Source organism: Octodon degus, unplaced genomic scaffold, assembly GCF_000260255.1.
Source record: "Octodon degus isolate 3935 unplaced genomic scaffold, OctDeg1.0 scaffold00130, whole genome shotgun sequence".
Taxonomy (NCBI): Eukaryota; Metazoa; Chordata; class Mammalia; order Rodentia; family Octodontidae; genus Octodon; species Octodon degus.
Window position 1 is genome coordinate 7,466,513 of NW_004524706.1, and position 20,086 is coordinate 7,486,598.

A 20,086-nucleotide genomic window follows, 5' to 3' on the forward strand; every position below is an offset into this window, starting at 1 on the left:
TTTAAGCAGGCACAGGGACTGGGGTTCAATCCCCTGCATGCGTGTTGGCACTGTCCCTGGGGCACGCTAAGACAGCGATTGAGACTGGGCATTGTGGCACCAACCTGTAATCCCAGCTCTTGGGAGGCTGAAAACAGGAGGATCACTATGAGTCCCATCTGTGTAGTGAGACCCTAGAGACCCTGTACTAAAAGCACATTAAAATGTAAAAAAAAAAAACCAAACCTCAAAATTTTAAGGCTCAAAGAAAAAAATATACTAAATATAGCATACCTGACCCAACAGCCACAGGAGCTAAAAAACCTGCTGTTTCCATTATACAGAATGTGAGACTCTTAAGACTTCACTACCAAATTATTATTATTATTATTATTATTGTTATTATTATTATTTTTTTTTTTTTGGTGGTACCGGGGATTGAACTCAGGACCTTGTGCCTGCCAGGCAAGCACTTATTCTACTAAGCTATCTCCCTGGCCCCGAAGGACACATTTGTTTGTTTATTTATTTATTTATTTATTTATTTGCAGTATTGGGGACTGAACTCGGGACCTTGCACTTACAAGGGAGGCACTTATGCTGCTGAGCTATCCCTCCAGCTTCACTATCAAATTAAAACAAAAGCAGACAATGCAGGGCTTCCTACACAGCACTCAGCCCACACAGGGAGACAGACAGACAAGACATTGCTTGCTCCATTCTGCTGAGTCCTAGGCCTCTACAGAGGTCCCCACAGAGGTCTCCTAAGTGCTGCGCTTCAGGTCTGGGTCATTCTGTCCTGGAGACCCATGTTCTTTAGGTTCGATATCACAGTCTGAAGCAGTAGTCTGGCTTTTTGTGGTACTGACAGCATCTGAGGCTAGTCTTCTTTTCTTCAGCTGGTGTAAGTGGGATTTGGATTTTACATGTGCTTAAGAAGACAAAAGAAAAAGCTCATTAGGATTTTTAAAAATTAATCCTAAAAGCAATTAAGTTTACACAATCTGTTTCTTTAATAATAAGTAACATGGGCCGGGTGTGGTGGTGCATGCCTGTAATCCCAGCACTTGGGAGCCTGAGGCAGGAGGATTGTTGGGAGTTTGAGACCAGCCTGTATTACAAAGTTCAAAACCAGCCTGCACTGCATAGTGAGATCCTGTCTCAAAAAGATAAAAAGAAAAAAAAAAAAAAAACAACAAAAAACAGGATCAACATGTACCTTGCTATAGCTGCTTAGCATTTTTAAGGAAAGAGTAAGTTATAGCCAGCTTGCTTAGAAAGCTAGAGAGAAAATATGGTGCATCAAATGAACAACAATCTTGCAGGCCAATCCATTCTGAGCACTGGACACAGAGGGAAACTCAAGTTCAGAGAAGTCCTACACTTTGTCGAAGGGAAAACAGCAGGTGAACTCTTCCGCTTAGACCTGTAACTACAAAAAGAGATCCTACTTTCCCGAATCAGGCCTCTATAATCAGGCCTCTCAGACTTCCTACTGCAGAACCATTTCACCTCAAGGCTAAAATGCTAGAAATTCAAACTCTCACCTGTGCTTCACCACGTAAGTGTGAAGGCCAGAGCCGCCTCTCTGCTTCCTGCCCTGCTTCTCTTGCTCCCACACGCCTGGGCTGCGTCACATCAGCATCTGACGGGCTAACCCACAAGACTCCCATTCTGCTGCACACTGCTCCACAGAGGGCAAGAGGCGTGGCCTCTGCCACCTCTTCTGAGGGTCCAGCAGAAAAGCTGAGTGGCCACTGCTGCTCTCTACCAACTGCTCACCTCAGCCCAGGAGAGTTCCCACCTCTGACTCACTCACACAGGCTTTTTTACTACCCTGCTCTTTTGCAAGGAAATCTCATCTGGGAACACGAAAAGAGAGGAAAAACTAGATTAACTTCTTTTATACATATGAAAAACATCATTCTTATGGTTTAGAAGCAAGTATAAGTAAGGAGGAGGCTAGAAATCAAAGAACAGTGTTGTGGTGAGAAAAGTCAGCTTTGTTTTCCAGCTAGAGCCTAAGGCAAAAGCTGGGCCCTGGCCTGGCTCTCCATGGCAGCAGGAGATGGGAGCACAGACTTGACAGATGGCACTAGAGAAGGGCTCACACAGCTAAGCTCACAAAAGCTCACAAATGTTGTTTCTCTAAGGCTCTCTCTGAAGACATTCGACAAATCGAACCACTAAGTTTCCTTTACAAAACAGTCAGACACTTTTTCTCGTCCCTTTTCATCGTTATAAACCAACGACAATCGAGGCTTCTTCTGCTGGATGGGCAATCACAGCCGTCCTCAGACTCTTGACAATGGAGTTCATTTTGCCAGTTACCAGTTAATAGACCTAATCATTCTATTGGTTGATATGGCAAGAGAATGTACTTCACTGAGAATCCAAGCAAAGCAAGATTCTGAAACAGAAAGAGTCCAGCCAAGGATAAGCCATGAGCCCCACTCCCATTTCAGCAAATTACCTTGAGAAATGCTTGACCCTGCTTCTGAAGAAAATGCTCTGGAGGAAGAACTGTACTTCCTACTCCCTCCTAGCTCTGCTTCTACTTCTATCTCTTGCATGAGCTGCCTTGATTCCTTTACAATCCTATCGCATGTTAAATTCTAAACATTAAAGCTTCCAAAGTTCCTCTTAGGCAGGATTATGAAGGCAAAGGAGCTCTAGACAGTTAACTGCAGACCTCTTGGTATAAAATATCCATTACAGCTGGAGCTGGAGGGCATATGATCTTCCTCTGCATTTCAGAATACAGAGACATCTCCCATTTCCTTGGGAAAGCCTCCAAGGAATATGAGCACAGGCTCAGGAATTAGGCTGTCCCTTTACAAACAAGCAGACCCCAGTGTTCATTCTATCAGAGACCTCAAGTTTCAACAAGTTATTGTGACCCCATCCTTACAGGTTTCTCCCCACACTCTACCTGCCCATTCTCGGTCCCCAATGATGATGCGATCACAGAGGTCACACACATGGTAACTTCGCTTGTTCTCAGTCTCATTGTATGGTATCCTTACTGGAGTTGCTGCAGGCTCGTGGCCCTAAAAGGAAAAGGTGGGGCACCACAGCACTCTATTAAAAGAAACTGTATAATTCTTTGGTATTAGGAGGAGGTGAGATTTCCCCAAAATTCTCCTTTTACATCCCAGGGAGCAGGTGTGCAGTGAACAGATTTTAGTAACGACTTTTGTAAAGGTGAAAGTAGAAATACAGCTTCCAGGGATTAAAAACAAAACAAAACAGCCAATTCCTCTTCATGGCGAAGAACACAGTTCCCTAATAGTAACGAAAGTATGCATCAGTGAGGGAAAGTCTCTAAACGCCAGATAATGAACTGTACCAGGATTAATAATCACCTCGATGAAACTTTGCACGATATCAAGGGCAGGTTCAAAAACAGAGTCTTCCCACTTCGAGATGTCAGACACCTCCAAGCCATATACTGGAGGGGCCCTCGGACCGGGTCCTGTTGACAACAAAAAGAACAACTGCATCAGGTTAGCCTCCAAGACTCAATGAGGTCCATTCACAGGACTGTAAAACCCTCATGGCCAACGGAATAAACATGTTGACCATTCTATTCATTCTACCATAAACATGAACCACGGCACAAGACCTAAGAGGGTGAAATCTGTAGCCAGTAACCCTGGCCAGATAAGCACAGACTAAGATGTACAATCTGTCAGGTCAGGAACCTAAAATGGAATAATAGTAAAACAGTAATAGAAAAATAGTAAAATGGAGTAATATTTCTGGCAACCTTTATGCAAGCTAAAACATAAAGACAGTATATCACAGAAAGAAAAACAAAACTAACAGCTTTAAGGGCCTGCTATGTCATCTTACTGGTATGGGCACTCTTCAGGAGTCTTTAGGAGTAGACACTAGTTTCAAGTTTAGATACATCCCTCCAAAAGAAAGTGTTTCTGCAACTCCATGACAGTACACTGATAGCCACGGGCTGAGAATAATAATATCAGACAATAAGCTGCTGAGTCTGAGATCTAGAAGGAAATCATACAATTGACCTAGCTAAATCCCTTCTTTAAGAACCACATCTAGCTGGGTATGAAGGCACATGCCTATAATCCCAGCACCCAAGAGGCTGAGGCAGGAGGATTACCATAAGTTTGAGGTCAGCCTGGGCTTCACTGCAAATTCAAGGCCAGGCTGGGTACTGAGAGAAAACTTTTTTTAAAAAAATAAGTAAAACCAAAGTCAGATCTAGAGAAGTATGCAAACATCCTGGGATAATACTTATGAAGATACAGACATTTCACCCAGCTGATCCAACCATATTATAAGAGTTTAGTCTCTGGGGTAACTTCCTCAGTCTACAAACACAGTAAATTACCTTCCATAGCTAGGTCCACAGCTAGGTAAGCCAGACGCCTAAGGCAAAGAGCATTGCTCTATGGACAAAAACATCAAAGGCATCAGGATGCCAACGGCTGGCAGGTGCTGGCCTTTTGATTGTGCCAACCACAAATAAGACTCTTCATAAACTGGACTAGGCTACACCTGCCACCACACGGAAAGGTGAGACTGGGAGGGTGCAAACGGCACCCACAGCACACCTGGCCTTGGCTAAGCTCTGCACCTGTTTCCAGGCACTCTACATTTTCCTTTCTCCTCTAAGTCCTTTGTTGGGACTTCTGTGCCCTGTCTAAGCACCTTTCAACAAGTTCTCGGCTCCCAGCTGCTATTCCTGGCTTGGGTCCAAGGCCAAGCTGGGGTGGGGAAGTCCCTCTGGCTCCCTGCCAGAACCATATCCCAGCAGACCAGCCTTGGCCAATCACACATGGCTCCTGACTTATGGGACAGCTGTGCCTTTCTCTCTAGTGCCAGGACTTTGCCAGCACACACTAAGGAGGAACAGGCATATGACACCGTGCCATCATATGTCTGCCTCAGATGGGAGAGTTACTGTGGCTTTACCACAGGAAAAAGTTCCAAGTTGTTATCAAAAAGACCTTTGTTACAGACGTATTGTTCAACTTGGGAAGAAAGACTGCAATTGAAATTTGTAGTACTGAATCCCTACTCCAGCTGACACCAAGCACTCCCGTCAATCTATCGGGACACACAGGCAAAGAAGGACAAGCAGAAGAAAGTGGTGCAACAGCCAACAATGTAGATCAAGATGGGCATGTGCAGAGGCCCTGAGGAGCAGAAGTGGAAGCTTGAGCTGGCCTCCCACACAATGAAAAGCTGAAGTTTGTAGGCAATACCTCACACAGCATGACCCTGAGGCTTACTTTTACTTACTTACTTATTTATTTATTTATTGAAACAGGTCTTACTATGAGTTCTGACTGGTCCTGAACTCATTTTGTAGCCCAGGTTGACCTTGATGAACTCTCAGCAATCCTTCTGCCTCAGCCTCCTGAGTGCTAGGATTACAAGCATGCACCACCACAGTACTGAAGCATATTTAAATTGTCCACAAATAAACCTGAGGTTGGACATGAAGGCACACAGCTGTAATCCCAGCACTCAGGAGTATTGCTGAGTTTGAGGCCAACCTGGGCTACATAAGCAACATAAGCAAGTTCAAGACCAGCCTGCACTACATGGTGAGACCCTAGCCCCTCAAAAAGACAAACCTATAGTTTCACTTAGGTGTAAACTCTTTAGCTCAAGTATATAATATCTGGAGGCCCAAAACTGATGTTGTCTATCTAAAAGTATAAACTGAAAGCACTAAGAACAGTATAGATATTGGAGGAAGCCTGCATTCAATCTCTACCACCTACTAGCTGGGAAGCCTGGGACAAGTTATTTAATTTCAGCAAGACTTTATTTTCTTATCTGTAGAAAGAAATGAAAAAACCCTACAATTTGAGGCTCAATGATATAAGTACAGCACCAAATTCAGAGCCAAATACACATAGTACATTGTCAGTGAGAATTTGCCTTTTCCCTTAAAAGTTCTGTTTATAGTTTAATCGAAGCAATTAAGGTACCATGTACCTCAACACAAGGAAGAGCTGGAAGAAGTGGTGAAGTCTTTATTTTTTTACATTAATCATATGGCCCAAGAACCATTTTAATTAAGAAACTCCCTACAGAATTCCAATTGAGTTTTGTTTGTTTGTTTGTGACAATACTGGGGACTGAATGCAAGGCCTTCACACTAAACTACATTCCCAACCCTTTCTAAATATTTATTTGCTTATAGATAGGTCTTGCTAAGTCACTAAGCTGCCCAGGCTGGGCTTGTACAATCCTCCTGCCTCAGACTCTTGGGGTGCTAGGATCACAGACATGTGCCACCACACATAACTCTGCTTTCAATACATACTGAAGCTACAAACCAGCCTTAAATAGCAACTCAGCTAAGATGTTGCTCTGCTCTTACCTGTCTGTCGTCAGTACTACATATTAAAGGAATAATGAAGATTTCTCATTATTTTTCCTGATCTCTCACAAGAAATCTCTCTGAACAATCATTTATGCCATAGACCTTCCCGCAGGTCAGGTCCTGGATCTCAGAACAAACACTAAACTGTTAGTTCAAAACCTAAAGTTCATTTCCTGAGTGAGCTGAGGGCATCTATGCTCTATTATAAACAGGTCCAGGGGATAAGGAAAATCAGGAGACTTACTGCTCAGGAAACGGTTTTTAACCCATCGGTTTTGCTTCCGAGCATATCTCTTAGTTACTTGTTTCAGAGCTTCGATACCTGAAAAATATGGTAAGCAGAGGAACATCTAGGTAAGCACTTCTTTCACCACCGAGACTCAGGCCCTCCCAGCCCGGAAGAAGAGAAAATCAGTATAATGCTAGATTTGGTGGATGACAATCTCAATTCCGAGCTAAAGGCTATTTGGGGCTCTATTAGCCTTAGCTCATGCTGTGAACATACCAGCAGTGTACTCTGTCACCCAAGAATGTGATGTCCAAGACTAGGTTAGAGAAATTCACACCTTTCTTTAGAAGCTGGGTACTAGTCTCTGGTGTGCATTTTCCCTCAGTGATCAGGTACTCGTGAAATTCCTTGAAGCCAATTGACTGGAAGATACCATGTTGATAGTCCTGGCTGGGAACAGGAGAGCATCAGCAGATGAGCCATTGCCTCTGACAGCTTGCAGGAGCCATGATCCTGCGGAGCCACTTCAGTGTAGAGATGAGGAAACTGGGATCCTGAGTAATTACATCTGTGAAACTGCTCCCTACTCTCCCACCAACTCCTGGGAATGTCTGAAAGACTAGTAAATACCAACTGTACCAAACATACATATTAAACCTCCTTCCAACAAATCTTGCCAAAGACAAGGACAAAGCTAAAGCAGATGTAAAGCCATTACTATATTATATATCTTCTGCCTTTCAATCATAGATAAGGGATGGAGAAGAAATCAGAGTAATAGCTAAAACCTCACCTATTTTCTGAAGAGTTCCTCTGATTATAGCGTCTGTGAAAATCTCTTAGTTCTTCCAAGAGCCCAGCAGCAAGCATGTCATCCACTCTCTTATCCAAGCGCTCATCTAAAACTTGAATCAAATCAGCCCATGAACCAGCAACAACATATCACAAGCACCTACTGCATACTTACATGGTGAATGAACTGGCTGCCTCGAATAGAATTTGTTCAAACAGAAGAAAGGACTCCATGTCAAAGATTATATAATGACTCATATTTATTCAAATGTCAAGACTCTGCAATTCTTAAGTACAAACAGCTAGAACAAAGGACAACCTTTCTTATTACATAAAAGTGAAAATAAAATTATGGCTAGTATGAAAGATAAATATTTATCCTCATATGGAATGTATACTCATTGGTTTTTAAGAGGTGGCTGAGGGTTTGTTGGTTTACCTTTCTTAACTTTTGCTATCACATTTATTACTCTAACTTTGTGTTATTTTCCATTTAAGGACCCCAGATGGCACCCTGGAGAGAAATAAGGAATTTGAATCCAAAGCCATCCTATGTGTAACTTTTTTAAAAATTATTTTTTATTTTTCATTTTTTTGAGACAGGGTTTCACTTTGTAGCCTCAAACTTGTGGCAATTCTCTTGGCTCAGTCTCCCAAGGGCTGGAATTACATATATCACACTTGGCTAGTAACTATTTTTCTTCCTAAAACATTCATTTATTGAGGACTTACCACATGCCAAGCACATCCTGAGTACTACATACACAATTATTGACATGCAGAGGGCCCTTTGCATGTCAGTCAAGTGCTCGACCACTCAGCTGTACCCTCAGCTCCACAATTTTGTATGTGTTATTTCATCTGATCCTTAATGACACTATGCAATGCATTCTATTATTATCTCCATCTGACAGTTGGGTTACAGAAAGGTAAACTAAGATACTGGAGTAAGGTCTAGGGAGGTAGCTCAGCAGCACAGTGCCTACCTGGCAAGTGTGAGGTTATGAGTTCAATTCCCAGTATCAAAAAAAAATCTTTAAAAGATACTGGAGTAAGAATCTGAAATGAGACAGTGTGCCTCAGAGACTGATGTTATTACATGAGCTTGCCTTCCACAAAGTCATCTCTGCAAATTGGCTACTAACCCCCTCCAGAGAGGTCCCGGAGCCCTTTCAAATACATCCTGAGCCCGGTATTTGTCACAGAGCAGTGTCCAACACCCTGTCTTCATCCTACTAACCATCATGTCCTTAAACACAGGCATCTCCTATTCATTTCTAAAACTCAGGAGCTACACTGACTGCTCAGTACTTCCTTGAATGCTTATTGAATGTCTGCTGGATGAATAAGCTTTACTGTCCCAGCATTAGTTGACTGCAGGGACAAAAATACCACTAATCCTCACCACCATCCCCCCAGCCTGTTGCTTCTAGCATAATCAAAGACCCAGACTCCAGCCACGCCAGAAGTCAGAGTCCTCCCACTGGAACCCATCCTCTTTCTCCTCCGGTCATTCCCTGAACAGCAATGTCCTTCCTGTCCCACCCATCCTGTGCTACCCCACCCCTGATGTCTCATCCTAGTACCTAGTACCCTACTTTCCTTTCCAGACACACATCAGGAGAGTGGCACTGCATCCAAGTTAGTGAATAATGGCAATAATAAATTTAATAGCTAACCCTACTTTAGTGTTCACTAAGAACCTCCCATGGATCAAAACATTTTATACACAGTAACTCACTGTTCTAACTTCTACTGAAGATGGATTCTGGGACACTGAAGGATTTGTACCTGTCTGGTCAGCATGCAGCCAGAGGATGCAAGGATTGGGAAACTTCAGAGGGCCACCAAGTGGACTGCCACCTTCCTCTGAATGTTGACGATGAAGAAATTCACTGTGAGAGACTCCAGTTTCTTCAAACACTTGTAAGCTCCTAAGGTGTTTTAAAAGGGATGAGGAACCCATGCAGATCATTAAGAAATATTCATTCTCAAGCAAGATGAGAAGACAAGCTGTACATTACAGTACAGAAAGTCTCTTTTTCATTTTCACTGAGTAAGTAAGTGCTCTCTGCCCCCTCAAAAGGCATAGGGCTACTTCAAAGTCTGAGTCACTTTCTGGGTAAAGTGAAAAAAAAAAATACTATTTGAAAGATAATTCTAATGTCAGTTAAATACGTTCAGAAACAAGTTTCTTCTACACAAATAGAATGGAACTCACATACGCACTTTCAAGTAGCAGTAAAAGAACTTGTTTGGAACACTTTGTACAAGCCTACAAGTCTGGTCTCGCTGGAATGCCTTTCCCACAGTACAAAGGTATGTTGTACATCCAGCTCACCGGCTTTCATTTCAAATATGACTGAAATTAATCAAGAATGTTTCTGGCCAATCCAGTACTCTACCTGCACAAAGATCACTGAGTAAAGAACTTATATACAAGGTATAATAAAAAAAAAAATACAGTGAACACTCCAATTTTTGAAAAAAAATTTTACAGTAAAGACACACTGCCAATAATCCCTCTTAAAATACACTTTCTTGCTTCAAACACACTTATCCTATCATGCTGAAGCAGTTCCAGAAGTCTCCTTTTATGGTATCTTTAATTGCTCTGTCATAGATGCCTCAATGTTCTAAATCAATTCAAAACACGCACCTCTCATGGTCATTCTGGCTTTGGGGGACAGCCAGCAACTGCCTGGTACCTAGTGCACGAGGTGGACAAGGACGTACCGCCACATTTTACCCACTCGCCCTTCCACTGAGTGGGACTCAGTAACGCTGTTCACTGTTTCCGAGCAAACCATGTAGATATAAAAAGAGAACTTCCAGGGCTCCTCCAGAAAGTGGGAAGAAAAGCCAGGCGTGGTGGTACGACGTAACCCTAGCACTCAGAAGTCTAAGGCAGGAGGATCATTGCAAGTTCAAGACCAACCTGAACTACAAAGTAAGCTCAAGGCCAACCTGAACTGCACTGTGAGACCATGTCTCAAAAAGACAAAAATAAATAAATAAAATTTGTTGTTACTTATTGGTTTTTTCTCTTTTTTTTTTTTTTTGACGGAACCGGGATTGAACTCAGGCCCTTGCACTTGCCAGGGAAGCGCTTATTCCACTGAGCCATCTCCCCGGCCCCACTTATTGGTTTTTTAAGAAAGGGTCTCACTATGTAGCTAAGGTTGGTCTTGAACTTACTACGTAGCCCAGGCTGGCCTTGAACTCATGACGCTCCCTCTGTCTTAGCCTCTCAACTGCACTACCACACCTGGCTATTTTTGAGGTAAGTTCTCACTAAATTTTCTAGACTGGGCTCAAATTTGCAATCTTCTTGCTTCAGCTTCCCAGAGTGTTGGAATTATAGGCATGTGCTACTACACCTCGCTTTACATACTTACCCTTATACTGTCATCTACTTCTGTATGTATGTACCACTTGGTAAGTGAATTCCCAAATCTATATTCTACCACTGTGGTTGACTGTAATTTATCAGCTTGAAAAATAATCTTTCCCCTCTGGCATCAATTCTACATCCTGACATTCTAATGTAAAAACAAATACCCCTTGCCCTTCATTATCAATGGTCATTTTAAAAAGATCTATGGGAAAAAATGTAACAAATATCTCACCTATCTGGAGGTTAGAATATAGACTCAACCCAAAGAAAGATTTTTTAAAAATCTCTCTAATCATCTCAAGAAACTCTAGAGCTTGAAAGCTACTGACTCTTCCTACACCACAACTTCTATGTCATTACTAGTTTAAAAGGATCAAAATAGCCAGGCATGATGGTGGATGCCTATAACCCCAGCACTTGAGAGGCTAAGGGAGGAGTATTTCTCGGAGTTCGAGACCAGCATGGGCTATAGGGTAAGCTCAAGGCCATCCTGAACTACACAGTGAGACCTGTCCCAGGAGAAAAAAAAAAGGCAGCAAAATATATACTAGCTTAGGAGAGGTGATAAGGAAAAAGTAATGAGCCAAAGGAGTAATAATAAAGACAGGCTCTATAACATCATAAAGAATGTAAAAATGGCTGTGCACAGTAACATACACCTGTAATCCCAGCATTTGGTAGGCTGAGGCAGGAGGATCACCATAAATTTGAGGTCAGTCTTGGCTACACAGTGAGTTTAAGTTCAGGCTGAACTGCATAGAGAGACCCTATCTCAAAAAACAAAACAAAACAAAAAATCTAAACCTCGTTAATCTAGAATATGTTAACTGGGGTGATAATCCCTTCAAAGGAGTTGGGGTAAAAAATGAGCTGTGGGACCCACCAAATAGCTCTGCAGATTAAAGTGTAGGGGCTGGTTTGATCCCCAGGCCTGCCATGCCAGCCCCGCCCCCAAGGAGGCATGCTGAGACAGCAATTGAGACTGGGCGTGGTGGCACGCACCTGTAACCCCAGCTCTCGGGAGGCTGTAAACAGGCGGGTCACTATAAGTCCGATCTAGTAGTGAGACCCTGAACACCCTGTAGACCCACCCCCCGCCTTCCCCACGACCCACCCCCCGCCAAAAAAAAAAAATGAACTGTGGCCTTCCAAAAGACAACCCTACCCTGAAGTCATTCTCTAAGGTAAGGATTCATTAGGGGTTGGGGGTGAGGTACCATTAGGAAAAAAGTCTTAAAGTGCTCCCCTGAATAATGACTGGAGTCTAAAGGACTTGGAATAGGATCAAGAAACACTGATATAGAAAAATCATTTGAATAGAATACTTCATAATCCTATTGCTACCAGCAGTTGCTGTAATATTTAATCTGTACTCATCCATATAGGAAGATCTTAATTAGATTTTTTACTGTGCCAGACATGCTAATCACTCCCAACATTGAAGAAAAATTAAGTTAACGGGAGGCTGCAATTCCAAACCAACCTAAGGAAACATGACCTTGTGAGTTCATTCAGTACCTTGCATCCCTATGAGAAAGTCTCTGTGCACAAAGATGAGCTGATGAATGAGACATCCAAATCATCAGCCTTCCACTGGGAAGGCTGCTGGGGCATGACTCGGCATTGCACAACCCGTTATGAAACCCAAATAAACAGATGGCATGCCAGAAAAAAAATTACATGAAAATTGTTATACAAGCAAAGATCAAATAGAAAATGAAGCAAGATTATATAGGCCTTAGGAAACACAATATCATACTGTGCACTTAAAGATGTAACAACAAAGTAGGGTGCAGCTATTTGCTGAGGGAGTTGAATGGAGGCAGTAACCAGGGACCTGCTGAGCTAGAACACATCAGTTCCCACTAACTGCAACTTTAAGCCTCTCTGCTACCTGCAAACTGGAGTCTAAAGGACTTGGAATGGCAGGCGCAGACTTTCTTACCTGGCTACTTTGCGCTTGTCGTGTGGGTGCAGCTTGGCTGCCATTTCTGGGTCTACCTGGCGTAGGCGGCTGTGCAGCACATGGCTGTCCTCCTTTTCCAGCTCTACTTTCTGGTCAACCACTTGCTCAGTATCCACCTTAGGGGACTAGTAAATGAAGAATTAGAGTAACTTTAATTCAACAATTCCTTACATATTAGAACAGTCTATTGCCAGACACTTCATACAAAGCTTCAGGAATACAGAACTGAGATGAATCAGAAGATCTTACCATACAGTGACAAACAGACCATGAATCAAAACAATCCCAATGTGTTGTGGTAAGTGCCCTTAGGCCACAGCAAACAAAGAGGCAGGAAGGCTTAGTGCAAAGAAAGTATTCTACTACCCTGTTTCTTTGTCCTAAATACAAACTGGTATGGTATGGTATCTATTTTACAGTATGCAGGAATCTAGTCTTAGCAACATCACCACTTGGCAAAGTCAGGTCCTAGGAGGTAGCATCTCCATAATAAAGTTCATGATGGACATCTCTCTTACACTTATGCTGTCAGTCAGGAAATGCTGAATCAGCCTAAAACACTGTTAGCTAACAGGCAGATGCTAATTAATCCACACAGGAGCATTTTTCCCACACACAGCCCCTGCCCTTAGGCCAGCCCAGAGGAGAATACTCCACATATGGAGGTGGCATTTGCTTCAGAATATTAAATAGGAAAATTACAGTTGCTGAGTCTAAGCAATAGGCTAGAGTCAACCTTCCTCCCACTAAAATTAGCTGGCATGAAAGAGGAACCCATTTCTTTGGTGAGTTAGAAAGTGAACTTAACATACCTTAGTATTGACAAGAACTTTCCATAGCAGAGATTCAACATAATAATTGGTTCCTCCCACAACAATAGGAATTTTGCCTCGAGCAAATATATCTTCAATGTGAACATTAAGAAAAATAACATGATATTTAATAGCAAGAAGAGAAACCTGACTCACTTGAGAATATTAGCAAGAAATTCTTATCTGCATGTCTGCAGAGCACAGGAGAAAGTGTAGAAACCAATATGAAGAGATACCAGCCTCAAATTTTTCCCAAAAGTTCACTGAACCACTTCCAACTAGTTCTTGGGGAACTTACACAAATCAGAGATAAATGTATGATACTAATTCCTACCAGCTCTAGATCTTTCCAGGTTATGCTGCTAAACGTCAAAGTTCTACTGGTATTTCAAATCAGTTTAACAAGCATAAGGACTGTTTTAGAACCAAGTATAGTACTAGCTGCTCAGGAAGCCATCCAGGTGATACCCAGTGTTGACTTTGCCTTCTAAGACAAAACACAAGTTGATGTCTCTAAGCCATCCTGAGTCTCAGTAAGTCTCTACCATTATGTGGTAAAAGTATACATCTTAGCCACTTGAAAATTCATCCAGGGCTGGCCAGATAGCTCAGCAGATTAAAGCACCTGCTTAGGCAGGCGCAGGGACTGGTATTCAATCTCCAGAGTACTGTGCCAGTGCTGTGCCAGCCCCAACCCTGGGGCGCACTGAGATGTGACAGAGACTAGGTGTGGTGTCATGCACACCTGTAATCCCAGCACTTGGGAGGCTGAAAACAGGAGGACCACTATGAGTCTGATCTGTATAGTGAGACCCTGTACTAATTACATTAAAAAATTTAAAAATTTTAAGAAAAGAAAATTCATCCAGACATACTCCAGTGCCTAAAGATAGCAAGTACTCAAGGATGGGGAGATAGCTCAGTAGAATAAGCTCCTGCCTGGCAAGCACAAGGTCCTGAGTTCAATACCTGGTACTGGGGGAAAAAAAATTAACAGGAAAAAAAATAGCAAGTACTCAATTTACTTGTATTTTAGCCTCTGCAATTTTTATTTATTTTTTCTGTACTTTAGGGAAGGGTCTATAGGGTGTTCAGGGTCTCACTACTAGATCAGACTCATAGTGACTCTTTATAGCCTCCCAAGTGCTGGGATTACAGGTGTGCGCCACCACGCCCAGTCTCAATCACCACCTTAGCATGCCCCGGGGGTGGGGCCAACATGGCAGGCCCAGCGATCAAACCCCTGGCCCCTGTGCCTGACTGTAGACACTTTAAGCCTCTGCAATTTTTAAATCTCTGCTACTATCTCTGAAGTATTTTCTTTTTGTGGTACTGGAGGTTGAATGCAAGGCCTTCATACTGAGCAACATCCTAGTCCTTTTTATTTTAGTTTGAGATAGGATTGCACTAAATCGTTACATTGCCCAAGCTGGGCTTGAACTAGGGATTCTTCTTAACTGAGTGTAGTAGGGCATACCTGTAATCCTAGTGCTTAGGAGACTAAGGAAAGAGGGTCATTGCAAGCTCAGAGGCCAGCCTAGGCTGCAGTGAAAAGGTCAGCCTGAACTAGAATAGAAGCATGGCAACTGGACAGGGAGATAGACAGGGACACAGCAAGACAGAGAAATTTACATACAGTACTTCTTTCCCACACCACCAGTATCTGTGGGCATAGAAACAGATGACCTCTATCAGAAGCCTATTAATCCTTAAGAGGTTGGGCTGGATGGAGCAGAAAGAAAGGTGTTACAAATCAAGGATCATAAAGAAAAAACATGGGGCCTGAGTTCAATCCCCAGTTCTGAAAAAAAAAAAATTGTCTATTTTTTTAAAGAAGAGAAAGTTTTTATTGTTTCTACAAGTGCAGGGAACATAAAATTATGGAGTAAAACAAAATTTTAATTTGGTAACATAATTAACAAAGAAAAGGGGAGCAACAAAAAGGAAAAAATAATGCAATGCCAGAAGGGAAAAGTGAAAAAAAAAAAAAAAACTATGACATACAGTATAGTGTTATGCTTTAGAGCTAGAGTGACCCCCCCCCCAAGTCTCATGCGGTCAAAGGCAGAGCTTTGAGAAAGTGATTCAGTCACAGAGGTGGTATACTCGTTGGCAGACTAACCCACAGATGAGTTCACAACTGAATGTGCTATTAAGAGGGACCTGGTCAGAAGAGATAGGTCACCAAAGGTGTGACCTAGAAGGGTATGTGTTTGCTTCTAGCGCCTTCATTCTGTCTGTGCTTCCTAGCTGCCATGTGAGCAGCTTTCTTTAGCTCTGTCCTTCCACCATACCACCATGGGCTAACCCAATAAAGCCGTGAGCCAAAATAAATCTCTCCTCCTTAAAGTTGCAGGTTTTGGGTATTTTGTTTTGGTGGCAAAATAGTGACTAAGATATTATGAAAAAGGTGTAACTGCTTCCCCTAGCCACAAAAGTACTGTGACTCTGAACAACTCTTCTTTGGGCATCAGTATCTTTTATATACATCTGTCAAATCAAGATGGAGGTCAAATCAATACCAGGAGGTGTAGCTCAGTGGGAGAGCGACTGCTTAGCATGCAGGAGGCCCTAATCAGATCCCCAGCGCCACACCAAAACAGGAAGAAGAGAAGGAGAGAGCAGCACCAGGTAGCTCCCAGCTACACAAGAGACTGAGGCAGGTCAGGTGAGTCAGGAGTTGAGGACAGCCTAGTCAGCATATTGACACTATACTGCAAACAAAACAAAACAGAAATGCTGAGTAGATACAAGTATTTTAGTCTGATATTTTGATTCTAGGTTCTTACTAAAATCCACATTTCCTAATCTATAAGTAATCTGAGGATTTATTCCCACTGTTTATGTTCTTTGAAAAAAATCTTCATTAGCTCTCCATTTTGCATGAGTTCTTTCTGAACAATGAACTCACAGTTACAACTTATATTTGGTGATATGTATTAATTTGCAAAGAGCTTTCATATACATTATCTCATCTGATAAAACAACCTTATAAAGTAAGTAGAGCAGAAATTATTATTTGCATTTTAATCTACCCATTTGATAGGCAAAAAATTACCTCATTATTTTGATTTGCATGCCTCTGATTAACAGCAAGGTTAGTAAACCTTTTTCATATACATCACCATTTATATTTCTTCCATTGTGAAATACTGCTCATGACCTTCAACTATTTTTTGTATTGATTCAAAAGAGTTCTTCATATATTCAGAATATTAATACTTGTATTTCCAATGTTACAGGTATTTTCCCCAAGGTTTTTAGTCTGTTCTTAAGTTGTTCCTAGTGCACTATTTTTCATCTCTTGATTTTTATCATAAAATATTCCATACACAGAAAAGAATATATAAATTATGAAGCCTAATAGTAAAACAAATGCTCATGAATCTAACATAAGGAACAAAGCATTATGAATTTATTTGAAGTTGCCTGTACATCCATTTCTGTCTTGACCCCTCCTTCCCCCTTCAAAGAGAATTGCCATTTTGAACTGGTTTTTCTTAGTCTCTTTTTCATCATCCCGCTTTTTTTTTTTTTTTTTTTGCAATACCAGGAATTGAACTTGGGACCTTGTGTTTGCCAGGCAAGCATTTATGCTGCTGAGCTATCTCCACAGACCCTCTCATAATTCCCTTTTCTACATTATTACTAGTGTTTATTCTTTATAGGAATAAACACTAGTTTATCTAGTGTTTATTTATAGGAATAAACACTAGTTTATCTTTGCCTACTTTTTTAACCTTTCCTTTTTTTTTTTTTAATGTTTCCTTTACTTCTTTTTTTCTATGGTCAGCTCAGCCCACCCTCAGGGGGCAGGGCTGGCATGGCATGTGGTGCTGGGGATCAAACCGAGGTCCCTGCATGCTTGCCTAAGCAGGTGCTTTAGACCACTGAGCTATCTCACTAGCCAACCTTTCTGTAATATACAATGGCATCAACATATATCCTTCTATAATATCCCACATAGTTTCTTCTTTCCTATCTCTGCCATACACAGGACAGAGCCCCGGGTCATCCCACTGAGCTATGTTTCCAGCCCCTTTTTACTTTGAGGCAGGCTTTTACTAAGTTGGTCAGTTGCCTGGGCTGTGATTTAACTTGCATCCTCCTGCCCCAACCTCCCAAAATGCTGGGGTTATAGGCATGCACCACCACAACCAGCTTACAATGTTTCTGATTTATTTATTTTTTGGCAGAACCAGGGATTGAACTCAGGCCCTTGCACTTGCCAGGGAAGTGCTTATTCTACTGAGCCATCTCCCCGGCCCCAATGTTGTGTTCTTTACTATAATTTCAAATTTAAACATTCACCATATATGTTGGTCACTCATATAGTCCTAGTAGAATAAGCACTTGCCTGGCAAGTGCAAGGGCCTGAGTTCAATCCCTGGCTCTGCCAAAAAAAGAAAGAAAGAAAGAAAGAAAGAAAGAAAGAAAGAAAGAAAGAAAGAAAGAAGAAAGAACACAACATTCTTGCCACTTTCTAAAGCATTTCTGAAGTCCTCTTTCATGTCTTTTATGAGATGATCAAAACCATAGTGAATGCTGCTGCTGAATACCATCCAACAGAAAGGCAGGCTCATAAGAACATATGGAATCTGGGCATGGTGATGCATGTCTCTAATCCCAGCACCTGGGAGGCTAAGGTAGGAAGATCACCATGAGTTTGAGGCTAGTCTGGACTATATAATGAGACCCTGTCTTGAAAAAAACTTTAAAAAAAAAAAAAAGAAGAGAAAAAAAAAAACACACACACACTCATGCAGAGAGAAAGAGAGACAGACATATAGACAGATGAGAGACAGAGACAGAGAAGAGACAGACACCACAATGCAAATGAAGTTATGGTAGCTTCAAGCTCTAGCACTCTGGTCTCATGGTTGCAGCTCTCCTGTGACCCTGAGGATGGAAACTGCTTGTTGGGAAGCTGGAAAAAAAGCGACTGAGGAGTTGGACTCCTGCTGACTCCATGGAACCCAAACACTGGCTCTGGGCAACCTGCAGCAAGGTTTTCAAATGAGAACACACCCTTATGGGTTTAAGCTACTATAGCTGAGCCTCTGTTACTAGAAGCAAAAATTTATACAAATATAGCAGCAAGGGGCTGGTACTATAGCACACACTTGTAATCCCAGCTATGTGGGAGGCTGAGGCAGGAGGATCATAACTTACTCAGATCCCAATTTGGGCAACTTAATGAGGTCCTATCTCAAAAATAAGGATTGGGGATACAGCTCAGTGATTCTTGTGTTCAATACCCAGAACCAAAAACAAAAACAAAAATAAAAGCCTGTTCACCCCCCAAAAATTAAATAACATTATGGTGTGTCTTTATCTATCTTATCCACTGAATCTGGCACCATGCAATTTCTGGCTCTTTCCAAAAGTCAAAATGACCATTAAAGGTAAATTAACCCATTTTGTATCTGTGTATTCAAAGTGGTTAGGATAGATATATAGTTACATTCTGTTAATGAATAGAATGATTTGTTCTAGTGGTGTTTGTAAATAGGATATCAAGTCCACATCTTGTACAGCAATTAACCATTAAGAAGAATGGTCTCATTGCTATTTGTTTATCAATAAAATTATGGGAAAAAAAGGCAAATTAAATGTTCTGAATTGATTTTAGACAGCTAAAAACATTTGTGAAGACTTTCAGAAACTGGCAAGAAAGATAGAATAAATGTGTCTGAAACAATGTGTCCTCCACTACAATCACTTTTTAATTTTTAATTTACTATCTTCTTCAAATCATATCTCATATAAACTCTATGCTTTTTTTTTTTTTTCCTTCAGTTTTTGTGGTTTTACTGAAGCACAAATAAACATGCACACAGGCCATCTATTTGCTTTCTTCACTGCGCAGCCTGGCATTGGGATCGGTGACCCGGATGGCTAGCTGGGCTGCTCTCTCCACAATGGCGTTGAGGTTTTTAGAGGAGATGCTGTAAGCAATCTCCGCACAGTAAGACTTGTTGCACATCAGCAGCACCTCTAGCTCCTTAGCACTATGCACGAGAAGCTTCCAGAAGCCACTGGGCAGCAATGCTTTGTCTTTTTGCTACTTCCATAACCTATGTTGGTCATCAACATCTGGCCCTTGAACCTCCTCTGCACCCTGTTGTCGATGCCTCTGGGTTTCCATCAGTTGCACTTAATTTTGACATATCTGTCTGACTGGTACCGGCTGAACTTCTTGGTCCTCTTTTTGACGATCTTGGGCTTCATAAGGGGTCTGAGGGCTGCCACAGTGCCAAGCTGAAGATGACTGCTACACTATTTATAACTGTTACCACTTTTCAATGTTTTAAGACCTGGCAGCTCAGATGCTAAAGGACAGTTGGATTTTAAAATATAAAAGGGTAGTCCCCATTTATTATTCTTTTTTCAAAATCTTCTTAGTCTTATTCAGAACTATCTTCTAGCCCTCTCTTACCCAAAAATCTCTTTGCAACTTTAAATAGAACTCATTATAGGGCCGGGGAGATAGCTCAGTAGAATAAGTACTTGCCTGGCAAATGCAGCATCCTGAGTT

General features: G+C 41.8%; 1 protein-coding gene across 5 annotated transcripts in view; it reads right to left on the reverse strand.

Annotated features, from left to right (window-relative positions):
• Positions 1-555: 555 nt before the first annotated feature.
• Trit1 (tRNA isopentenyltransferase 1) overlaps positions 556-20,086 on the reverse strand; it is an 83,767-nt gene continuing 64,236 nt past the window's right edge. For 3 of the 5 annotated variants that reach the window (XM_004641066.3, XM_023701096.1, XM_023701095.1), the window contains exons 3-11: positions 13,549-13,647; positions 12,716-12,861; positions 9,165-9,307; positions 7,375-7,486; positions 6,919-7,031; positions 6,597-6,674; positions 3,345-3,454; positions 2,912-3,029; positions 556-910 (exon numbers count right to left, since the gene is read on the reverse strand). In XM_004641066.3, coding sequence (XP_004641123.1) covers positions 744-910; positions 2,912-3,029; positions 3,345-3,454; positions 6,597-6,674; positions 6,919-7,031; positions 7,375-7,486; positions 9,165-9,307; positions 12,716-12,861; positions 13,549-13,647 — 1,086 coding nt within the window. In that variant the 3' untranslated portion in view covers positions 556-743. The remainder of the gene's footprint in view (positions 911-2,911; positions 3,030-3,344; positions 3,455-6,596; positions 6,675-6,918; positions 7,032-7,374; positions 7,487-9,164; positions 9,308-12,715; positions 12,862-13,548; positions 13,648-20,086) is intronic. The other 2 variants (XM_023701094.1, XM_023701093.1) reach the window with 2 other exon arrangements.